At 41.6% G+C, this 22097-nt stretch overlaps 1 protein-coding gene across 1 annotated transcript; it reads left to right on the top strand.

The window, feature by feature from the left end:
• The first annotated feature begins 8049 nt into the window (after positions 1-8049).
• FERD3L (Fer3 like bHLH transcription factor) lies at positions 8050-8544 on the top strand. The gene has a single exon (XM_034759374.1). The coding sequence runs from the start codon at positions 8050-8052 to the stop codon at positions 8542-8544; it is 495 nt and encodes a 164-aa protein (XP_034615265.1).
• Positions 8545-22097: the final 13553 nt, after the last annotated feature.

Genomic DNA, 22097 nt, shown 5'->3' with positions numbered 1-22097 from the left:
CCACTAAGCTATCCCTCCCCAAGTCTGTTCCTGGCCCTGGCCCTGCCACTGCCACAAAGTTCTTATTGACACTGGGCAAGTCAGTTTTCACAGGTGGTCACTAATTGTGTGTTCCTCATTTTCTGGGTGCCTGACTTGAGGCATTGAGCTTTGATTTCCAGAAGTGCAGATCACTCACAGCTATAATTGAAGTTAATGGGAGTTGTACATTAAACATATAAAGTGCTTCTAAGTACTTTGAAAAGTCAAGTCCTAGATGTGTCAGATTGGGCACCCAAAATTAGTGGATACTTTTGACAATCTCTTGAAGCATCAGTTCCCCATCTGTAAAATGAGGATAATAACACCCCTCCATCTCAGAGGCGTGTTGTGAAAATAAATTACCGGTAATTAATATTTGTGAAGTACTCAGAAGCTATAGTGATGAGTGCCACTAGAAAATTAATAATTCTGTCTTCAGCGCAGTATTTGAATAGTGTGCAATAAATGGGTCCAGACTCTGAGCAATGAGGATACAACAAAATATTGAATAGCTGCTCATTAAATGAGCACTGTCCATTCTGTGCACTGGAATGAGGCATGGTCTGATGGAAAAAACAGTATGTGATCATGTAATTAAAGACTATATCATAATGTGTATGCACCAGGGGACCAAGTTAAGGTTGCACAGGCATCCTTAATTCTGGCATTCCATGGTGTTGAATGCTTGACTTTACAATCTTAATTATATTCTTTTAGCATAGGTTATTTTGGGGGTGGGATTTTGGGCAGGGGGTTATATATATATGTTTCAAGGGGTGCTTTCAAGGTTTAGGCAGAGAATATGAGCTATCCTGATTGCTACAAACTAATCATAAAGGTTCTTCTTATACGAAATATTTTTCTTTGAAAAAACAAGTCTACCGGTCTATTGTGAAGAAATAAAAACACCAAAACATAAACAGTCTCTTGTTTTGTAGGCCCTACAAAAAACAGTGTTATGGTGATCCTCTGCTGCTGCGTTCAAAAAGCTAATACTATTCCCAAAGCAGGGTGAAAATTGCTGATGGTTCTGTTGTGCACAGATTGTTTGGAACTGTGAGGTGGTGACTAAGCCAAATGGGATGTCAACCAATAACAGATGTCAGTTTCTGCTCCATTCAAAGCACAAGGAAAACTCCACTCTGAGGTGGTTACTGTGATTTAGTGGACTGAACATCTACGTCATCAGGAATTGCACATGCACAATTGATGGGACAATCAAACCCTCTGATTCTAATTATTGCTCTGAGACTAACTTGCTATGTGACCTTGGGCAAGGATTATTCAAATGTGTAAGGTTGTAGGATCCCTAACCTCTCCATGTCTGACCCTCCCATCAGTAAGATGAAGATATGTGTTTATCTACCTACCTCCCAGACATTTTTTAAGAGTAAGTAATAATTAGTTAATGTCTGCACACTGCTTTGAAGATGGAAAGTGTTAAGTTTTCCTACTATTATTTTATTGCAGGAGGGAAAGAAGCAAGATGGGCAAGGAAAAAATATTTCCAAACTTCTAAGAGGGTATAAAAAACAACGGTGAATGAGACAACTGGCTGGCTCAGTGGTTTTGCAAAGGAGACAGAATCTTTGTGTCAAATCAGTTCAAATCCCAGCCTACTTTGTTAGTGGCAGAAAGTAAATGTCATGTGATGGATGATCTGTGCCTTATAATAAACAAGCTTGTGGTCTCCCTCCCTCCAGTTCTCAGTGGACAAGTCTCCATATCACACCAAAACAATAACATTGTAACTGTCATATGTGCAAGGACAGTCTCCGTAGAAAGTCCAGAAATTAAGCAGTTACCCATTCAGCCTAGAGATGGTCCTACCAGATCAAGGTTAAGGCACAGTGATAGGGCTGGTTGGTGAATCTTGTTCTACCAGTATTTATGCTGTACCTGATCTGTTAGTAGATAAACAAAGGACTTCAGTCTCCAGAGCTTTCAATCTGGCATTACTCTCACATTCTTTCAATGGTGAGGAGAGAAAAAACCTATAAAGAAATAGTCATTTATATAATAATAAAATTAATTATTATAATAATGACATGGAGAAAAAACATTCCACTCTCCTAGGTAAACAATATATGTTTATATTACATTTCAGTTTCCACAAATTACAATATAGAGAAATCAAGATGAATGAAGCTATGTTTAAATTACATTACAGTTTTCACACAACCTGATAAAAAGCCAGGAAATTCAATAATACATGCCCTGTTCTCATTTCCCCCAGCCCCAGGTTACGGACTAAAGAATAAAGTGTCATTCATAAAACTGTGCACACACGATGAATCACATCACACCCCAACCTCAGCTATACATTTAATTTGTCTATGATTTACCCCAAACTGAACTTTTGACTTTCATTCTTGGTCGTTCAGTCCCTTCTGGGGAAATATCTACAAGTATTTTCTTAAAACCTTTCAAATGTTGTGTAATAGAATTGTAAATAAAAATGAATTGAACATTACTGGCAGAATGCTCTGCTTTAATTTCTTTTACCCAGAATGCACATTTTGCCCCTGGTTTCCTAAGTCAGGGAGCTGCATTGTAGTGAATGTCACCTTTCTCAGGAAACTCCCGAGCCTGCAATCTGATCTGTTCAAGCAGATGCCTATATCCTTATAGAGTCCTACTGACATCACACAGGGATGTGGTGGTCCATCCACACAGTCAGGATTGTGGGACCAGTGCCTAAAATGGTCTCAGAGACCAGACTCTGACGTCAGTAAGAGTGTTAACTTCTTTAACTTCAATGAAGTTATTCTGGATTTAGGCAGAGATCAGAATTTGTCTTCTGGGCTGCAACTCCAATAATTCACTAACTCTGAAAACAGATGGTGCTGAAAAGATATGTCATCAACACAAGGAATGTATACTGCATGTTAGGGTCAAGCTTTTGCAGAAAGCTAATCTGAATCTTGGGATTTCAAGAGGTCTCTTACAGATTCCAAGTTCCAATCAATCCAGTTCAACAAAAACTCTGGAATGGTTGCTTTTATTTCTTTCAATAAGAGTAATGCTTACATACAAACTCCCAGCTCTGTGTCTCTATTTTGTCTTCCCCAGCTGGTGTAGTCAAGCAACTCACTTGGTGTGTGGCAGGAGCTTGCAGAGGGCTAGTTGCTTGAGGCCCAGCCCAGACAACTCAGCTCTCTCGCTAGAACCCAATCTCTAGGCTGTCTCTCTAGCCTGTGTGCTTCTATTTCCATAACATTTCAAAGGTCTTTTCTGGCTCTCCAGATTGCAAAGGGCCTCCACCATCTGGCATCTTGATTTCTGTAATCCCCTTTATGCCAGCTACATTGTCTCTTTCAAATCCATTCAAAGCACTGCTACTAGGATCATCTTCCTGACTCACTGCTCTGCCCACATCACCTGCAGCTTTTGGTCACTCTTGGCTTCCACTCCACCACTGGATCAAACACAAGCGCTTTGTCTTTGCCTTTATGATCCTTCTCCATTTAGCCATCCCCTATCTATCGGATCTACTAACTTATTAAGACATCAGCCCTCCCCTTCACTCTTCCAGGAATGCCAGTCCCAATCACCTGATTTTCTCCATGCTGCCCTCTATGCACAAGAAAGGTTCTGTCAAAATCTGTGAAGCCACCTTCTATCCTCATTTACATCTTAATGCCTACTCTGTGGTGATCCCTACAAATCACTCCCATCTGCCATTTGTAAGGCACGTGACGAGCTGAGAGTTCTGCTAAACTCTATTCATCATTTTATTGCAATCTCTAACCCACACCACCCTGCTTGGCTGTTCTGTCCATTTGTTGCATTCTGTCTGACATGTGAACTGCAGACTCTCTGGAATAGGGGCTGTCTTGTTTATTTGTACATCACCCAGCACAATGGGGCCTCAATTCTTGATAGGGTTCATGAGTACTACTGTAATGTTAAACAACCATCGACAAGACAGAGGTAATGTTGGAGAAAGCAACTGGAATATCTAGTGGAGACTACATCAGCCCTCCCAGATTCCAAAAGCGCTCCTGCCATTCGATATTCGGGGTCACGGATTGAGAGTTGTGTAAGACCTTTGGCAGCTCTTGGATCAAATGTAGCCATGTGAGTTTAGGAAGAAGGGTGGGGCCTTTTCTTTGGATGCAGCTCTACCTACATTTATCCATGTCTTTGTCACTTTAAGATTAGACTGTTGTAATGCATTCTGTGCAGTATTACCTTCAGAAACTTAAGTTAGTGCAGAATGCAGCTGCCTGTCTATTAAATAGCATTTCACAGAGAGTGCAGGTTACATCAGAACTTTGGGATCAACACTGACTTGCAATTAGTTTCCAGGTAGAATTGAAGGTGTTGGTTTATATCTATAAATCCCATAATCTTGACACCTGGCTCTCTGAATGACACCTCCTGGTGCCACACTGTGCCAGTTGTGATCAGCAAAATGGCTGATTGTCAGCACCCTGGTTTAAGAGGCAGGCAGCAGGGGTATTTCTGAACCAGTGCCTTGAGCTCTAGAACTCATCCACCCCATTTATTTTGGTTCAAGAGACACCAGATTTGCTATCTGAGTGAATAAGCTGTTATTATTTTGTTAGGAAGCTTTTTTTTTTTTTTTTTTTTTGTAGGTTGGGATGGGTTGGTCAGGCAAGCCATTGTTTTGTGGGTTTTAATCCTTAATCATGCATATTTTCAATGATTCATACAAGCACCTGGACCTGTGGGGTAGGTGCTTTTAAAGATATGTGAATAACTAAATGTTTACACAGCTCTTTGAAGATGTAAACTGTCTACAAGTGCTAGATTTTGTTTTTAAACTATGTGGTATCTGTGACTGAAAAAAAAACCAACCGTTGACACACACAAGCTGAGGTTCAAAAATTAATGTGAAGCACTGACAAAATGTAAGGATCAGAGTAATAATTTAAATGATCACTGAGCAATTACTTTCTGTCTGGTTAAAACAAACATAGAACATAATAATCTAAATCAACCACAGAGCTGTTCTGGGAAGGTTTCAAAGCAGCTTCTTAGAGAAAAGTATCTTCTTCCCCCCACATTATTTCAGCTGAATTGGAAAATCTCTATACAAAAGTTTTGCATGGATATATATATATTTCATCCCCTCCATTTTTCTCAACCTGTTACAATCTGATGCATTCAAAATGTGTTAAAATATGTCTGAAATGATAGCTCACTGAATTTACTTTATACTCCTTTGAAATAAGAAGAAAAATAATATTTTAACTTATGTTCCTGGGAAAGAGCTAAAAACAACCTTACAGATGAACAGAATTTGATAACACGATCCCCTTGGATTATAGCCATGTACCTTTTCCATTAGAACTTCTCATTTGTCCAATCAGAATACTATGTTTTTATTCAAACCTTAATAGCAGGTGGACTCTGTAATAATCTTTCCCTGTGTATGTTACTGTATTCTATTCCCATTGTGGTGCAATCATAGGGTTTTGGTTGCTTTCTTGCTTGCTTTGCTCTGTGTTTTGTCTCCTAAAACTTTTAATTCAAAATTTGGATTAGAAACCAACAAAAACCTCCAAGAATATTAATCAGTATTTGAGGAGCCTAGGCTAATCATCTGATACCTCTTCCGGTCTATTTTAGCTTCATACATCAGTGGAAATGTTGAGGATATCTATATAGTTGAAGATTTCCAATCCCCATCCCGGTTTGTTTCATTTTCTAACGTAAATATATCACTGGTAAGGAACTTTGCAATGGAAATAATTTGTTGTCAGCTATCCCCCTTCCCAAACAACTTTAAACTAATTTTTACCTGTATATCTTTAAACAAAACAAATTTGAAACTATGTAAAATGAAAATGAGCATGTTTAGTTCCTTTTCAGATAAATCGCCCTATACATTTAATTGCTCATCTTCCGCTCTTCAGACAATCCTGAACAATTTGAACTCTTCAACTTCTTGTGTTACAGTTTCCATAGTGCTCTGTGATTATCTTGGTTTACAGCAAATGTTTACTTAAACATATGCACAATAAATAACCACACTGTTGTGGTACGCTCTCTCCTTTTTTAATGTAAACCACATTAGTAAGAATGATCTGGATCTCTGTGTTATTTCTGTTTTTATTATTATTAGATATTTAGTTAGTAATTTAAATGCACAAAAAGCCATTAAACAATTGAAATAACACTGGGACTACTAATAATAGTGGGTGTAATAAGATGACGAAGAGAGGTGCACTTTGATTTGTGAGTAAAAGGGCAGGATAAAAAAGCCAATGCACTAACTGATTTGAAAATGGCGTATTTTGCCTTATTTCATACTAATTGGCACTCAGACAGTGAGTACTTGCAGAAATGTTGCTTACCTGTTGCGTCGCTCATGAACGCTCCTGAGTTCCGGGAGCTGTCCAATGTACCTCTCCCCTTGTCGGTTTACCTTCAGGATGGTGTCCCAAACCAGGTGATGTACCAGACTCCTCTGTTCTCTCCTGATCACATCTAACTGTGCGGAGTAGCTCTTTCCACTTTTCTTTGGAAGCCCTGGATTGCTTCATATAAAAAAAATGTAAGGAAGAGTGGGAGAGTCATGTAGGGGACATAGTTCCAGCCTCATCTTTCGCAGAAAAAGATATTTGGTTTGCACAGCTGCTCAGTGTGTTGGAAATGGGAGGAGAGCTTTGTCATCGATTGGAAATATTTGCAGTCCTGTAGCCAAACAGGAAGGATTTTCTCGGATGTTTTTTTGTTTGTTTTCTTTGTTTCTCGGGATTTGTGTTTTTTTGTTTTTTTGGTTGGTTGTTTTTTTTTTTTTTGGGGGGGGGGGTTGAGTGAGGGAGTGATGGGGTTTGAAATCCCCGCACAAAAATTAAAGGCTAAATAGCCCCAAAGCGGACGTGGTGTGCTGATGATGCATGATAAGGATTAAAGAAAATACCGATACGTTTGCTTTTCAAAAATAAACTCCAGTCAAGGCCAAAAGATACCCCGTGTACAAACGATGCACAGCAGGAAATCGATAAAGAGATGCGATTCCAATTAAAGAGTGGTGGGTCTGGCCAATTATGATACCCCTACGGCTAGTGTGCATATCTAAATACAGTAGGTGGTGTCTGAACTGCAAAATACAACCCTCCTACCCCCTAAAAATGCCAGCTCGACAAGTCGAAGGTAGTCAGCAGGATTCTGATAAAAAAAATCGTATTGTTCTCATTGCGTGACTTTAGCTGGCTTCGAATATGCCCAGGCGTTGATTGGGATAAAAGCCTACATTCTTCTCAAGTGCAGGAAGAAAGAGTTTCAGATCAAGTGCTTTGAGACTGGCTGAAACAACACGAGCTTTACAGGCCAATGTTTTACTGCCCCGATGGATAGATGTTTGAACTCTAGTGGGGGGTGGGGGAGAGCCGATTCCAACAGTTACTACTGGGAATGCAATATGGGGTCCCCTACAATGCTTGCTTAGGCTAATGGAGGTCCTGTCATTCAGCTCTCCTTGCACTGGGATACAGGGTAAACATTCCCCCGGTGACCTTTTGCATGCAGGTCCCCTCTTCAGGACATCATTAAAAGCCTCCATGCACTTGTCTGACATCAATTGTCAGGCACGGTCGCAAGGTACAGAAATCCGTGCAGCGAGCAGGGAAACGACCCCAGGGGAGAACAATCTTGGCCGCTCGGGCCTGAAAGAGTCTGAAAATCGTTTGGTTGCGGGGGTGTCAGAAGAGACAAAAGCGCGCAGCAGGTAAGAGCTAGGGACGGTTGCCAAGAAGGAACTGGCCCTGATCGCTGTGACAGGATTGAAGCCCTGGGGAACCTCTCTCATTGGAACATCCACGCGTCCCCGAGGGGCTGCCTGTCTCCTCTCATCAGCATCGAGGGGAAACATTTCATAGCCTTCCTCTTTGGTGCCGCTAATCCGGTTATCTGTTGGGTTATAAATATTAATGCCCTCGCGCCGTTCGGCTGGGGATGGTACCAGCCAAGCCCTCTGTGAAGTGAGATATCAGCCTCTTCCCAGCCCGCACACGCCCTGGGAGAATCGATGAAATATCCAGCCGAGCCCAGCAAATGGCGTATCAGGAAGGGCCGGTGGGCGCCTCGGTGCTGGACTTCGTGGCCGATCTCTCCCTGGGGTCTCCTGAGTGCCACCCTCGAGGGGTGCCCAGCCTGGACCTGTACGATTTCTCCTCCGGACCTCCGTTTGGGGAGAGAGCCCTGGCTCTCCGAGAGGGCATGGCCAGGGGGCTGCCTCTGGCCCCCTTTGATGATGGAGACCCCGAGGAAGAAGAGGAGGAGGAGGAGGAGAGAATGAGGGGCACGTCTCTGCTGGACAGACCCAAGAGAAAGCGAGTCATCACCTATGCCCAGCGCCAGGCTGCCAACATACGGGAGAGGAAGAGGATGTTCAACCTCAACGAAGCGTTTGATCAGCTGAGGAAGAAGGTGCCCACCTTCGCCTACGAGAAGCGGCTGTCCAGGATAGAAACCTTACGCCTGGCCATAGTCTACATCTCCTTTATGACTGAACTCTTGGACAGCTGCAACAAGAAGGAGGCGAGCTAGAGAGCCGAGGACGCAGGGCTTGTCCATCCAGGGATGGAGGCGGACAGCATCCCAGCCCGGGCAGGCGGAGGAGAAAGGTCGGGGACGCAGTTTAGCACCGGCAGTGCTCCTGGCTCTCTGGCTAGTGTCTGGGGTCACGTAGAGGATTCAGGGGATGATGGGATAAGATCAAATCAAGGGGCACTCCGGGAGGGCGGGGCAGGGAGGAAAGCGTCACCATCTGTACATTCATTGATATCTAATGGGACTTTTGGCAAGAAAAAAAGTGAGGATTTTTGTTTGTTTCTTTTTACTTAAAACTTTGCCACCTGCTGCCTTTGGGGAAAGGTCTGGTGAGGCTTCCCCGCTGACATAGACCTGGTGGCTTTCAAGGGGATTTTCCTGGGAGGCATCCCTGCCGTACAGTGACGAGGAGTAAATGCTTTCCACATGCCGCCTATTGAATACATTCATGTTAGCGGGGTTTGCCTTTCAAAAGTCCTTACTCTTTTCTGCTAGCCGGAAAAGTCAATCTAATGCATCACACGACACCTAAAGCGTAGAATGGATCATTTGAACAGAGCTGGGAATTGGCACGGGGTCTTCCAGCAAGTCCAACAAAGTTTCTTGGGAAAGGAGTGCTGGGAAAGGACGGGGCTAGGGTTAGGTGTGGGAGGGAGTCCAGCCGCGGCCAGGCGATGTTGGAAAGTCCCTGAATGAATGAATGAACGAGAAAAGGGGACGGGGGGTGGGAGGGAGATGAGCCTGGGTGAGAGGGGAGAACAGCTCCCGGAAAACCGTGCGCTCGGAGCAATCACTGCTCCGTGTGAGCAGGGAAACACACGGCCCTGGGCCCGATCCCCGGCTGGCGTCAAGCAGCCGGCCTCCGTGGGCTTCCCCGGGGCTAACCGCCGCTGAGGCGCTGCAATGAAGAAGCCGGCGCGGCAGACAGCGAGCGAGGCAGGCCGGAGGGATCCTGGAGGGGTCTCTGATCCCTCCCTCTCTGGCTCGGCTGCCGAGCCGGTCGGCCTGGCTCCGTTCGCTTCCGGGCGCCCCTAGAAACCTCGGCGCTTCCTCCATTGTGTCCCCTCGGCCCAGCCCAGGCTAATTGGCTTTCGCTAGCCCGCTCGCTGCAGTCTCTCCGCCTGCAGGTGGGGGCGGGCGGACGCTTCCTACAGGCCAGGCGAAGGGCGAGTTTAATTATTTTGGCATTATCTGAGAGCGCCGCCGGGGTCACCCGCTCCCATGTGCCCGGGGCCAGTGGCAAGAGGAAGGAGATGAGCAGTGAAGGGGAAAAGCCCCCTCTCCTCCCAGCTGCCTCCGCTCCTGCTCCCCCCTTTGCTCGGGGCTGCTTTCCCCAGCAATAGCTTTGCCCTGCAAACTGAGTCCCCTGCAGGGGCTCCTGGTTGCTTTCTGAGCTCAGTTCTGGCCTGAGTCTCGCGCCTTATGTGCGTTCCAGCTCCTCTTCCAAAGCAATGGGGAAACTGACAGAGATTAGTCACCCCTGGCCGTTTTTACATCAAGCCTGGATGTGTTTTTAAAAGCTCTGTTGTGGGAATTATTTTGGGGAAGTTCTATGACCTGAGTTATGCAGGAGGTCAGACTAGATGATCACAATGGTCCCTTCTGGCCTTGGAATCTAGGAATCTGCCTAGTCTATTATTAGGAATTGCGACTGGTCTGGGGAAAGGAGGGTGGGCGAATTGGGGGGGGGGGGAAATGAAAATTTGACTAATCTAAAATAAATTTGAGATTTTGAAAAAAAAAATTAAAATTGGCTAGCCATAAAGGTGATTTGCAAACAAAAAAAATCATTTTTTTTTCATTTAATTTTCCCCCAATTTTTAAAAAATTCAGAATGTTGCAATTCAGAAAATTCCAAATACCTGTAATCTAAATCTATCTATCTATCTATCTATCTATCTATCTATCTATCTATCTCCACATACATTCTAGTGTTCCTGCTCCTTCTCACCTTCCTTTCTCATGGTTTTCCTTCAATTGATATGGTGTTACTTCTTCTCCAGTGAGATAAATAAAACAGGTTTATTTACCCAGCCCATACATCAAAAGCATCTTAATAAACAGTTTAGGGCCTGAGTGTGCCCTCACTGAAGTCAGTGACAGAACTCCCTTTGAATTAAGTGGTATAAATCTGCAACAGTTCCAATCAAAAGAGTGTCTCTGGTTTTTTGCCAGTATAACCGAGATCAGAATCTGGCCCAAGTATCTATGATTTATAGTCCATGGTTTTGTTAACTCCCATAAGGATTGTTATTGCTCTTTCTCATTCTGTTTATTATTTACTATTAATATTGCTATTAACATTTGCATTGCCAAATGCTTATTCCTTACCTGTACTGACCTTCCTGATTCAGATATCAATTGCTTTGCAATATATCTGCTTTCTGAGTTGTTGGAATGTCTTTTCTAAGAGAGGGTGGGCTGGCTAATACAGCCCAAACCTCACTATAAAACTGGGGTGCTTCCTGTATTAGAATATATTCTGCTAAAAATGAAAAATTTAACTAGAAGTGAAGATTAAACCTCTCAAATCAACAAATGGTCCAGATGTATATTGTTGTTACCACTGTATAAAGAATCAAGATGAAGACAGGTTCTTTATAGACAATGGAGTGTGCAATTAGATTTTCGTTTTTAAAACTACTCTATATTATAATCTGTATATAACTGTGCTTTCCATAGAAAGGCTGTGTATCTCTTTATGAGTGTTCATTTCTGTGTCATTGGATAAAATTAGGTCTCTATAACCCATCTTATTTTAAGTTAAGAGCTTCAAAATGTAAACATGTCTGTGTCAGATAATTCAAAAATTATTGGTTTTCTCTTTTTGGCTTAATAACAAAACATTGGAACATTTCAAGATCCAAATTGTTTTCATACTTGTGTTAACAATTAGGAAAAGGCAGAAAGCAATGTCTGTGTTTTATTATTTATGTATGACCCAAAATTCTGATCCTCTATAATTAATTATTGTTAAAGAATTCACTGGAAATTTGACAATGGTAAGTCAGAGCTATAGTGAAATTCCTGTTTGAATCATTGATTTTGAAGAAAAAATGCCATTGCAGTTTATGCCAGAGGAGAAAATGTATAAACTGCGCAGGGCAAATGTCAAGGACCTCCACTGGTGTAAATTGCTATAGCACTATTGCCTTCAAAGGAGCTACTCCAGTTCTGTATTGATTTACATGAGGGGAGGAGCTGACAAATGTCTTCCTACAAACCAACTATCAAGTGCAAGTGTCTGGCTTTGCTTGCTTCAATTGATTTATCACTGACTTGGATGACTTTATAAAAAAGGAGCATGATCTGATGCAATGTTATCCTTAGTGCAATGCTCTCTTGGGCTCCCATCAACAATGGTAACTAGATCTGTTCAGGCAGACCCCTTCACACATGTGGGACTCCACTAAAGGCAGTGGGATTCCACATGGGCCCATCCATCTGCCCCTGTGGATCCAGTTGCAATACTGGGGCCATGGTGTGCCAGGCATGTAAACACATTTTGGAACCATATTGGGCAAGTTTCCAGCTACAGTATAATCCCCTTTCATTGCAATCAAATGTACAATGGGTCTGATTCTCATCTCACTTACCCTGGTCTGATTCAGGGGTAACACCACTAAAGTAAATGGAGTAGTATAAATCTGGTATATCTGGGATCAGAATGGGATCCAGTGAAATCCTGGCCCTATTGAAGTAAATGGCTAAACTCCTATTGACTTCAATGGGGGTAGGATTTTACCCAGTATATTTAAAGGTTTCCAAAACACAGCAACCACCAATGCACAAGCCACAGCAGCCTCCAATGCACAAACTAATCACAGCGATTGGTTCTCCTAAAGGATCATGCCTTTATCACCGCATTAAAAAGAAAAACTGACGGTGTCAATTACTCCTGGGAAAAGATAATAATGGGGTTTTTAAGTCTTAGAGCTGTTTGAACAAATACCATTTTTAGATCTTGCTCTGAAGCGGGTTTGTTTATGTTCTCTTTGCTCACTGAAGGCTGCCTTTTGGTATAAAGCTGAGTTCCCTCATAGCTATCGGGTTACTCTTAGTATTCAGACATGTAAACCAAAAAATAAGTCTAAATGAAATCATATTTGAAAGACATTACCAAGCTTTCCAAGAGAAGGAAAAATAATCAAAAGACTTTACAATCTATATTCAGGCTGATTTTGTTTTACAACTACCCAACCTGAAAGCAGATTTAAGCAAATTAGTGCTGGAAACAGAACAAAATATTATGATAGCATTGAAAACTCCTGCATCCACATTCTGACTAGCTACTAAGGCCCCATGATTGGTGTTTATTATCACATTTGTCAGCATTTCCATTATAAACACACTAGTGTGGAGGGTTTATAACTCAGCTATAAAAATTCCCTCCAGGATGAAACTTGATAAGTGAGGACTTAGCCCAACAACTCTTTTTTTGTTTTTCCTTTTACAAACTTTAAAAGAAATTAGGTTTTAAAGTCACAGGGGTACTAAAAATATGTGGGATAGGTGCTTAGACTTTTTTTTTTTTTGGTACTTCTTTAACTTCAGATCAGCTGTGTTTCTTAAGTTGATTTTCTCTGCAGCTATTTTGCTCCTTAATATGAACATGAACCCTTTGATTTTTTTTTTAAATTGCAAATAGCTGAGATAATGAGGTTTAAAGGGTGACTGCTGTGCATATGTAGGGCCAGTTTTCATAAGTATTTTTTTCTATGCATTGATATTAGTGATCCAATATAATGAAAGTGCAGCAGACCTCAAGAGCACCAGTTTCATATTCTAGCCCTGCGTGTTATGCCTGCACCATCGGTGACACAGACTGCCGCTCCAGAATAGGACTTTTTAGCTACTTGTGACACTTCAGCACGACACATGGGGCTTGTCTTCATGTACAACACTATAGCGTCACAGCTGTACTGGTGCAGCTGCACCGCTGTAGCGCTTTAGTGAAGTTGCTACTATGCCGATCACTGGAGAGCTTCTCCCATCACCGTAGTGAATCCACCTCCCCGAGAAATAGGAGCTATGTTGACGGGAGAAGCTCTCAACATAGCATTGTCTACATTGGGGGCTATCTCAGTACAACTACGTCTCTCAGGGGTGTGGATTTTTCACACCCCTCAGCAATGTAGTTCTACCTATATAAGTCTGTAGTGTAGATCAGGCCATTGTAACTGCTTTGGCACTTGTACAATCATCTTTCGAGAAGGACAGTTGTGATCTAATAGGGCAAACCACGCTTTTGCTATTATGCATACACCATAACCATTGCAAAGGCTGTTGGGTAGGCTGAAAAAGTTGTTAACACTTCTACACAAAACTTTTTAAAGAACTACTACATCTAGAGCATTCTCATTTAGGCCTTGATGCAAAAGAACAGACTGATCCCAAACAGCCTCTACAATTGACAACAACTCTAACAGTATGCCCAGGTAAAACTACCAGTGACTTCAATGGGATCAAGAATTCAACTGAAATTGCCTTCAAGACTTTGTCTGTTTAAGAACTGTAGGATGTAGTCCTTAATGGAATATAGACCTGGTTGATAAAAATTCCTCAGGTAGGTCTTTGTGTTAACATGATAGACCTTAGAATGTGATTCATCTGAATAACCTATGAATTTAAAATTTGTCTGAACCTCTTTACAAAGAATTTTGTTTCTCACCTTTTTCTCCCCTAATTTCAAGACTCAAGTCTGGTCTATAGCAGGCTATTATCCTCCAAAATTTTCCACTGTTGCTCCACTGGTGGTAAGAATAGTGAGAGTCCAGTCCAGCAATCCTCGGCCATTTGAAATTCCCATTGACTTAACCAAAGAATTCAAAGTTAAGGGGGTGATCCTATAATAACCCTTAGTCTTGGGATGTATAATGTTAATTTTCACATATATATATACTTGTAAGAGAACATATGAACTGTAAAGGTATCCAAATGTTTATGTATATTATCTTAACTTAGAATTGTTTACATACATTTTAATGGTTTTGGTGCTTTAACTGTAACATTCTGGCATTCGGATCATCTCCTCCCATGGCAAAGCATTTAGGAGGAGGAAATTTCTACAAAGAGCCTTTCATGGAATTCCTCCCCATTGCAGGAGCTTGAGCCTCACTACCATGGAGTAGGCCAGGGGAGTTAATGACAAATCTGAATGATCTGAGGATGGATGGTTCTCAGAAAACCATGGGAGGCCAGGGCCATTCATGCCTCTGCACCAGTTCTGTCACCTGCATATTCTCCTCCTTCCAGAACTCCACAGAAAATAGAGTAGAACTTCATGCTGTATCACTTTTCTCACCTCAGCTCTTGGGGCCAGAAGGAGACAATGTGTGTCCACTCCCTTTTCTGGCCCACCTAGTCTCTTCCCCCTAACCCTGCATGGACCCAGGACCCCAAAGGTGGGGACTGATGCTGTGAAGGCAGATGACCTTTCACAGACTTATACATGGCAAGGGGGAGATCTATGTGTAGAGGGTCCTTTTCCATGCACAGATCAGGAGTTGATGATCCAAACTTTGATATATATTTTTTCTACTATATGTTACTTGCTGCAGCATCCTTCACTTTGTTAATTGCTTTATTTTTTACATCTGGAATTTCATAGGTCAGAGGAAAAGGGAGATAACATTTCTTCTTAATGATGAGTGTAATATAATATATAGTCTCAAAATCTTGAAGCCAAGCCCCACCAGAGCTTCTTCAACAATTCTGATTCATCCCTAATATTGCAGATGATTCTTTCTCATTGGATAAAAAAAATTAGCCAAAATTTTCAAAGGTGACCAGTGATTTTGGGCAACCTCCGTTTTTGCATGCCCAGTTTGAGACACCTTACAAAGGTCCTGATTTTCAGAGGATGAGTTCTCAGCACTACTTGAAAATCAGGACCCTTTAAGAAGTCCCAAATTGGGCACTTTAGAAAATGTTGGTCTTTATTCCAAATAATGAACACCCTTCTACACTCAGGCCCAAATGTATGCATGCAACTGCGCTTGTACACTTCTGTATGTGTGTGTGATATGCCCAGTGCATGTGTGTAAGTCAGGCAAATGCTGAAGTGTGCAAATGCACTGGAAAGTGTTGGGCTAAGAATCTGTGCATACCGCATCTGATATACATTTCTGCCTTGCACAACAAAGATTCTGTGTAATCTAGTCAGCAGGAGCAATAAATCATAGATACTTTTGCTCCACTGGGTTAAAGGTTATCATTTCTTCTTCATTCACTGTCACCATTCCCAACATTTGCTGTTCAATTAACAAACATGTCCAGAGTGGATGGAATGTTAGCATGTATTTTACCTTGTCCTAATGAACTGCATTAACTAACACTTCTACCTCCTCTGGAGATCAGGGATGGAGCAGGCATAGAGGTATGTGTAGGGTGGGGAAGAGCCAATGGCCACATGGCTCCTAGAACTAGTGACCTGGAATGATTTGAAATGGAACATTCCATCCTGAGTAGTTGCTCCCAAGCACCACCTCCTCACCCACAACCCAACACAGTGAAACAGAACCTTGGCCAGACAATATTTACGGGGAGGGGGGAGAAGGGACTTCTGCGAGCTCAGGGGAATCATACAGCACAGTCTCCCTGCTTCCAGGGCTAGAAACTCTTGGAATTTTTTTCTTCACTGCTTCACTCCTCTTTATACTGTCAGCAGAGGGGCGCATAGAGCCCTTGAAGGGTGACTAACATTAATTAAAATAAATCTTTTTAAATAAACATGAAACCCCTTAGAGCTAAATCCAGCAATAATGCATGAGATCTCATGTTGCAACAGGGGTCCGATTTCTGTGAAAACTGGCACTAGTGCCCACATTCTGCCATTCAGCCCACACTATGTAACTCCATTTCCCCGCCACGCCCCTCCCCCCCCCGCAATAAGCCAAACAAGTCTCAATCTGAAATCAGCCCCTTCATTTAGCTGACAATCTGCCAGAAATCTGACATCTTCCAAAATGCAGAGATCCATCTGTTGTCTGCTTTCAGGCAGGGAAATGGATTTCCAAAGAGAAGTGGGTGTTGGCCCCAAATGGCTGGAATTATCCAAATGCTGAAGTACTTCATAGGTTATGTTTTTGAGGCACATTTGGACCCAGTCTTGGCCACCTAAGTTACAAGTGACATCTTTAGACTAATGTATATAACTGATCTGTGTAGCTAATGGAACTGCAGAATACATATGTTTTTAAGTATCTTTAAGATGATTCAGAGATCCTAATGTGAGATCTAGGAGTCAGGACTATTCCCTGGAACACTTGGAGTCCTTCGATGTATAAATAGTTTACACTGCTTGGCTTAAGAAGATTATTGTAATTATATATACAAAAGAAAAAAGTAAAGAGCCATAATAACAGATCAGATATTCATTGAATATACAGAAAAGTTGAGAAACCTTTAAATCCCCATTTTCAAAGATGTGTTAGAACATTTATGAATAGCATTAATGAAGTGATTCCACAGTATCCTTCAACTTTACAATGAGAATAATTAAATCCAAGAGAAGTTGGAGGAGGGTGAATAACAGGCCGGGAAAAGAGAAAAAGAATAGCATGACTGCGAGACAGTTAAAACAATAGTTTTCAGAGGTCTTTTGTTGTACTAAGTGAAGCACTGAATTAATTTTATCCTATGTTTGAGTTTGTTTTTAATTTCCAAGTCTTCTCAGATATCTTGAAGGCAGCATTGCCAAATTATCATTAAGTTGATATTTTAGCTCTTTATAAGATGCTATCCCATCCATATATAAACCCAATTCTTAATTGTGGATGGAGGTGGATTCCTTCATCAGCCTAACAATATGCCCTTCATGTCTTGTATTGCTAGAGCAAGCCTTGGTTAGATGCAACAGATAGTTCAAACTCTTAACATTATTAACAATATCAAACTATTAGATCTAGGGATGTTTTCCGCACTACCCTGTCTATTATTTTACCATACCAGCTGTACATGCTTCCACAAACAGTGGGTCAGTTCTCACAATCATATGTTTGATACCATAAGTAACTAACGGGCTTTATGAAGGCCACATCTAATGCCAGCTCAACAAGTGGGCAAACCCCACACCCTGACAACATGGTACCTTGGAAACTCCACAAGTTTAAATTCATGAAGTTTCTGAGTATTGCCTTTGTGAGTTTTTCTGCAGGAGGGCATGTTCTGGCCCCATATTACTGGCAACACACTTGCAGATTTGAAAGTACCTCCACAATATCTGCATATCTTTCTTGAACATGGCTAAAAACATTAAAGTGTCATCCACATACAAGTCTCATATGCACTTGGGCTCAAATCCCCTTCCCAGTGCATAACCCAAGTAGTTGACTGGGGATTTCTTTGGGGACAAGGATTAGAATTCTTCTCTCCAAGCTGTAGAACCAAAGTGGATAGTTAGGAGCAGGGGCAGGGGAAGTACTGAGAAACATGTAATGTCAGGTGCTGCAACCTCTTTGCATCCTCCACAGGGCCACTATTTGTGAATAGGGAAGGGCTTCTGACACACACCCCCATGCCCTACCCCACACAAGCACCCAGCATAATCACAGTGGTTCCACTGCGTCCTGGGTCTCTGTGTCCATGGGAAAGGGTGGAAGGATTTGTGCCCATACTCCTGTCTTTTACTATAAATGTCCCTAGCTCTGTTTTTCTCCATTTATTTGAACAAGAGTTGTTCTGCATAGAGAGGTTTAACATTTCTATTAGATACAATCCATCCAGGGCAAACTTACCACTTGTATTGTGAAGATTTTCTAACCAATGCAGTGAGAGTGTGAGCTACTTTGGCTTCTGTCTCTCTCTAGCATGCCAGTGCTATGATAGTGTCATGTCATGCATGTATTACGGAAGACCAGTGAACGAGTTCCCCTGAACCATGAGGATTTTTTCATGGTGTTTAGTCCAATCTTGACTTCAACCTCACATTTTAAACTGTTTTAAAATATGTTTTAGCAACTTTTACTTGCAACTTTTTAGCTATTTATTAATTTAGCTACAGACCTGAGTTAGAGGCAATGTCAAACCTCTTTGCTCAAGTGTCTGACGGACAGTGTCTGAAGAAATACCCTACTCCTGTAGCTTCGGGGACTATACAGGGAAAGTGTGTGCTGCACTATCCTTTAGAATGACTCAGCCTGCTCCCTCTTTACAGTGAGCCTCTGCAGATGGTCAGCTTTGCACACCTGGGGTGAAGGGTATGGCCTGCATAGCTGATTGAATGAACTGGTAACCTCTGTCCCACTGATCTGCATCCCATGAGGGAGTTGGGGTGAGAGGGGAGATTTGCACTCTGATTGCCCCAGGTGTTTGCACAAAATGTTTAGGTGAGTGTGAAGGACCTTTCCCCTTCCTTGCACAATTAAGCTAGGGTTAAGGACTATCTAGCCCAGTAGTTTTCAACCTGTGGTTGGTGGACCCCTGGGTGTCCGCAGACTATGTCTAAGGGTCCATGAAAAGTTGTTACCATATAACAGTGGTTTACAACCTGTGGTCTGAGCACCAATGGGGGTACATAGACTCTGTCTAAGATTTCCAAAGGGGTCTGCACCTCCATTAGAAATTTTTTAGGAGTCCACAAATGAAAAAGGTTGAAAACTACTGATCTAACCCATAATTTTCTAAACACAATTAAACTGTTTTTCAAACACCATCCCCTCCCCAATTTTTCCCCTTAATTAAAATTTCTTCCCACAATTTATTGTGGGTTCAAATGGAAACATGTAGACATTTAACTAGCTGACTTACTCAACAGATCAAGTAGTTTGACATCTAGATGGAATCATTTGTTCCTGCAATTAATTGCAGGCAAAAAAACCAAACCAAAACAAAACAAAAAAAAACAGGCACAATTATTTAGGGTTGAAAAATTCTGCTTCCAAATTGGAGGACAAATTCACCCTCCACTAAAATGTAGCCACCTCCAGGGGAGACTGCAGGAGATGTTTCACATTGAGTAGCAACACTACACAGTAATTTAGGACAGGAAGTATAGAGAATTACCACATTTGATTGAAATGTAAGCCAATTGGACCATACCATAGCTAAGCAACTATTGGTGTTGAATTTGCATAGACAAGCTGTATTATCCATCATAGAATTTGGCCAAGACATTGAGATTAACACCTTTACTCTTTCAAGGCTGCTTTGTGATTTTCAATGACCAAAAGAGGTCTGCTCCTCAGTTTAAGATCTTGACTGATAATGGCTAGGTTGAGGGGCATTTGGGGATGGTTGAAATATATTTTAAATGGGATTGTATATTTTATCCCTTTCCCTCACCCCTCCTATGCTACTTGCCTTTTTAGACTGTAAGGTCTTCCTCCGATGCAGACAGCACCTAGCTGTGCACTCTACTATAATGCAAATAATATATAATCATCATCAGTGGCACCTCCAGCACCATATATTCTAATATCATGTGAGGGCGTTGAATCAGCACCGACTCAGAGAGGAAATGCCACATCTATCGTATCATCTGTACCATTTCCTCAAGTCCTGTAGATTTTTGCTAGAGGTCACCCATCTAAGTAGAGACCAGTCCTAACCCTCATTAGCTTTTCTGATCTGAAAAGATCACAACATGAGTTTGTATGGCTGCAAGACACAGAAAGGTATTTGACCAGACAAATATTTCTCTGTAATGAATGATCATAGCATCATAGAAATGTAGGGCTGGAAGGGATCTCAAAAGAGATGTCCTCTAGTCCATCCCCCTGCACTGTGGCAGTACCAGGTATACCTAGACCATCCCTGACAGGTGCTTATCTAACCTTTTCTTAAAAATCAATCTGGGGATTCCGTAACCTCCCTTGGTAACCTATTCCAGTGCTTAACTGTCCTTACGGTTCCTAATATCTAACCTAAATATCCCTTGCTGCAAATTAAATCAATAACTTCTTGTCCTATCTTCAGTGAATATGGAGAACAACTGATCACCATCCTCTTTATAACAGCCCTTAACATATGGGAGGATGGTTATCAGCTCCTTCCTTGGTCTTCTTTTCTCAATACCAAACATACATAGTTTTTTAAAGATTTCCTCATAGATCAGGTTTTCTAAATTTTTTATCATTTTGTGCCCTTCTCTGCACTCTCTCTAATTTGTCCACATCTTTCTCAAAGTGTGATGCCCAAAACTGGACACAGGACTGCAGTTATGGCCTCACCAATCCAAGTAAAGAGGAACAATTACCTCCCATGTCGTACATATAACACTCCTTTTAGTACACCCAAGAAAGATATTAACCATTTTTATAACTGTATCACATTCTTAGCTCATACTCAATTTATAATCTACTATAATTCCAAGATCCTTTTTAGCAATACTACCACTTAGCCAATTATTTCCCCATTTTTTATTTGTGTATTTGATTTTTCCTTCCTAAGTGTAGTACTTTACACTTGTCTTTACTGAATTTCATCTTGTTGATTTCAGACCAATTCTCCAATTTATCCAAGTACTCTTGAATTCTAATCCTGTCCTCTCCAAAGTGCTTGTAACACCTCCCATTTTATTGTCATCTGCAAAATTTAGAAGCATACCCTCCACAAAAAGATGGAATAGTACCAGACCCAGGACAGACTGTCTTATTAGTTATGACTTTCACCGAATAATTAATGTTCAGCAGAAACTCCAGGAGACGTGTTTCTTTCAAATTACCCAAACTTTTGGGATAAGGAGTAAAAATGACCAACATTATGATCCTAAGTCTGGACATGGGACACAGTGGGGTAAGTGAAGGGAGGTTGGAATTTGGATTTATAATGGTTTTCTTTTTAATATGTGTATTGCTACCCATTATGTGATGCTGTGGGGAAAAGGATTACTGACCCAAGAGAGGATATAAACTTCACTCTGCTTCATATGGGAACTCTTAGTACATTCCACTATAGATGCCTATCTCCTGGAAGGTCATTGTTGAGTCCAGCCTCCTGCCTTCACTAGCAAGTACTGATTTTGCCCCAGAACCCTAAGTAGCCCTCTTAAGGATTGAACTCATAACCCTGGGTATAGCAGGCCAATGCTCAAACCACTGAGCTATCTCTCCCACCCTAATGCTTTACATTCTAATTAATTACAACACTTGTTATCACCAAGGGCTGCATTAGCCCTGTTGCAAAATGTGTAACAGCAAAGAATAACATTAAATCAGACAATAGAAAACTTCATAACCTGTCTGAGTATGAACACAGACATAAACTTGGAAATATTTCAGTGGCAGGAGAATATTTTGGAATGAAGGCCCTGCTCCACCTCTGGCAAACTAGGACTTATCTTACAATTTTGGACCGAGCCCATACACATATCATTAAAATAACACACCCTTTGCACTTACTTGACCAACATACTTTAAAAACAAAGTTTTAAAGCACTAAGGAACTTGCAAGTTCTCAAGAGTGCAATTGAGCTAGAATTCTGATCAAATGTAACATTTCATTCAATCAGAGGGAAATTTCATCAACTCACTTTAACTAAAATTAAAATAAATATTAATGAACAGTGGGTGAGTACTGGATGGACTAATTTGGGCCCTGTGCTCCAAAAG

Source organism: Trachemys scripta, chromosome 2 (assembly GCF_013100865.1).
Source record: "Trachemys scripta elegans isolate TJP31775 chromosome 2, CAS_Tse_1.0, whole genome shotgun sequence".
NCBI classification, from domain to species: Eukaryota; Metazoa; Chordata; order Testudines; family Emydidae; genus Trachemys; species Trachemys scripta.
This window is presented reverse-complemented; position numbering and strand designations above follow the sequence as displayed.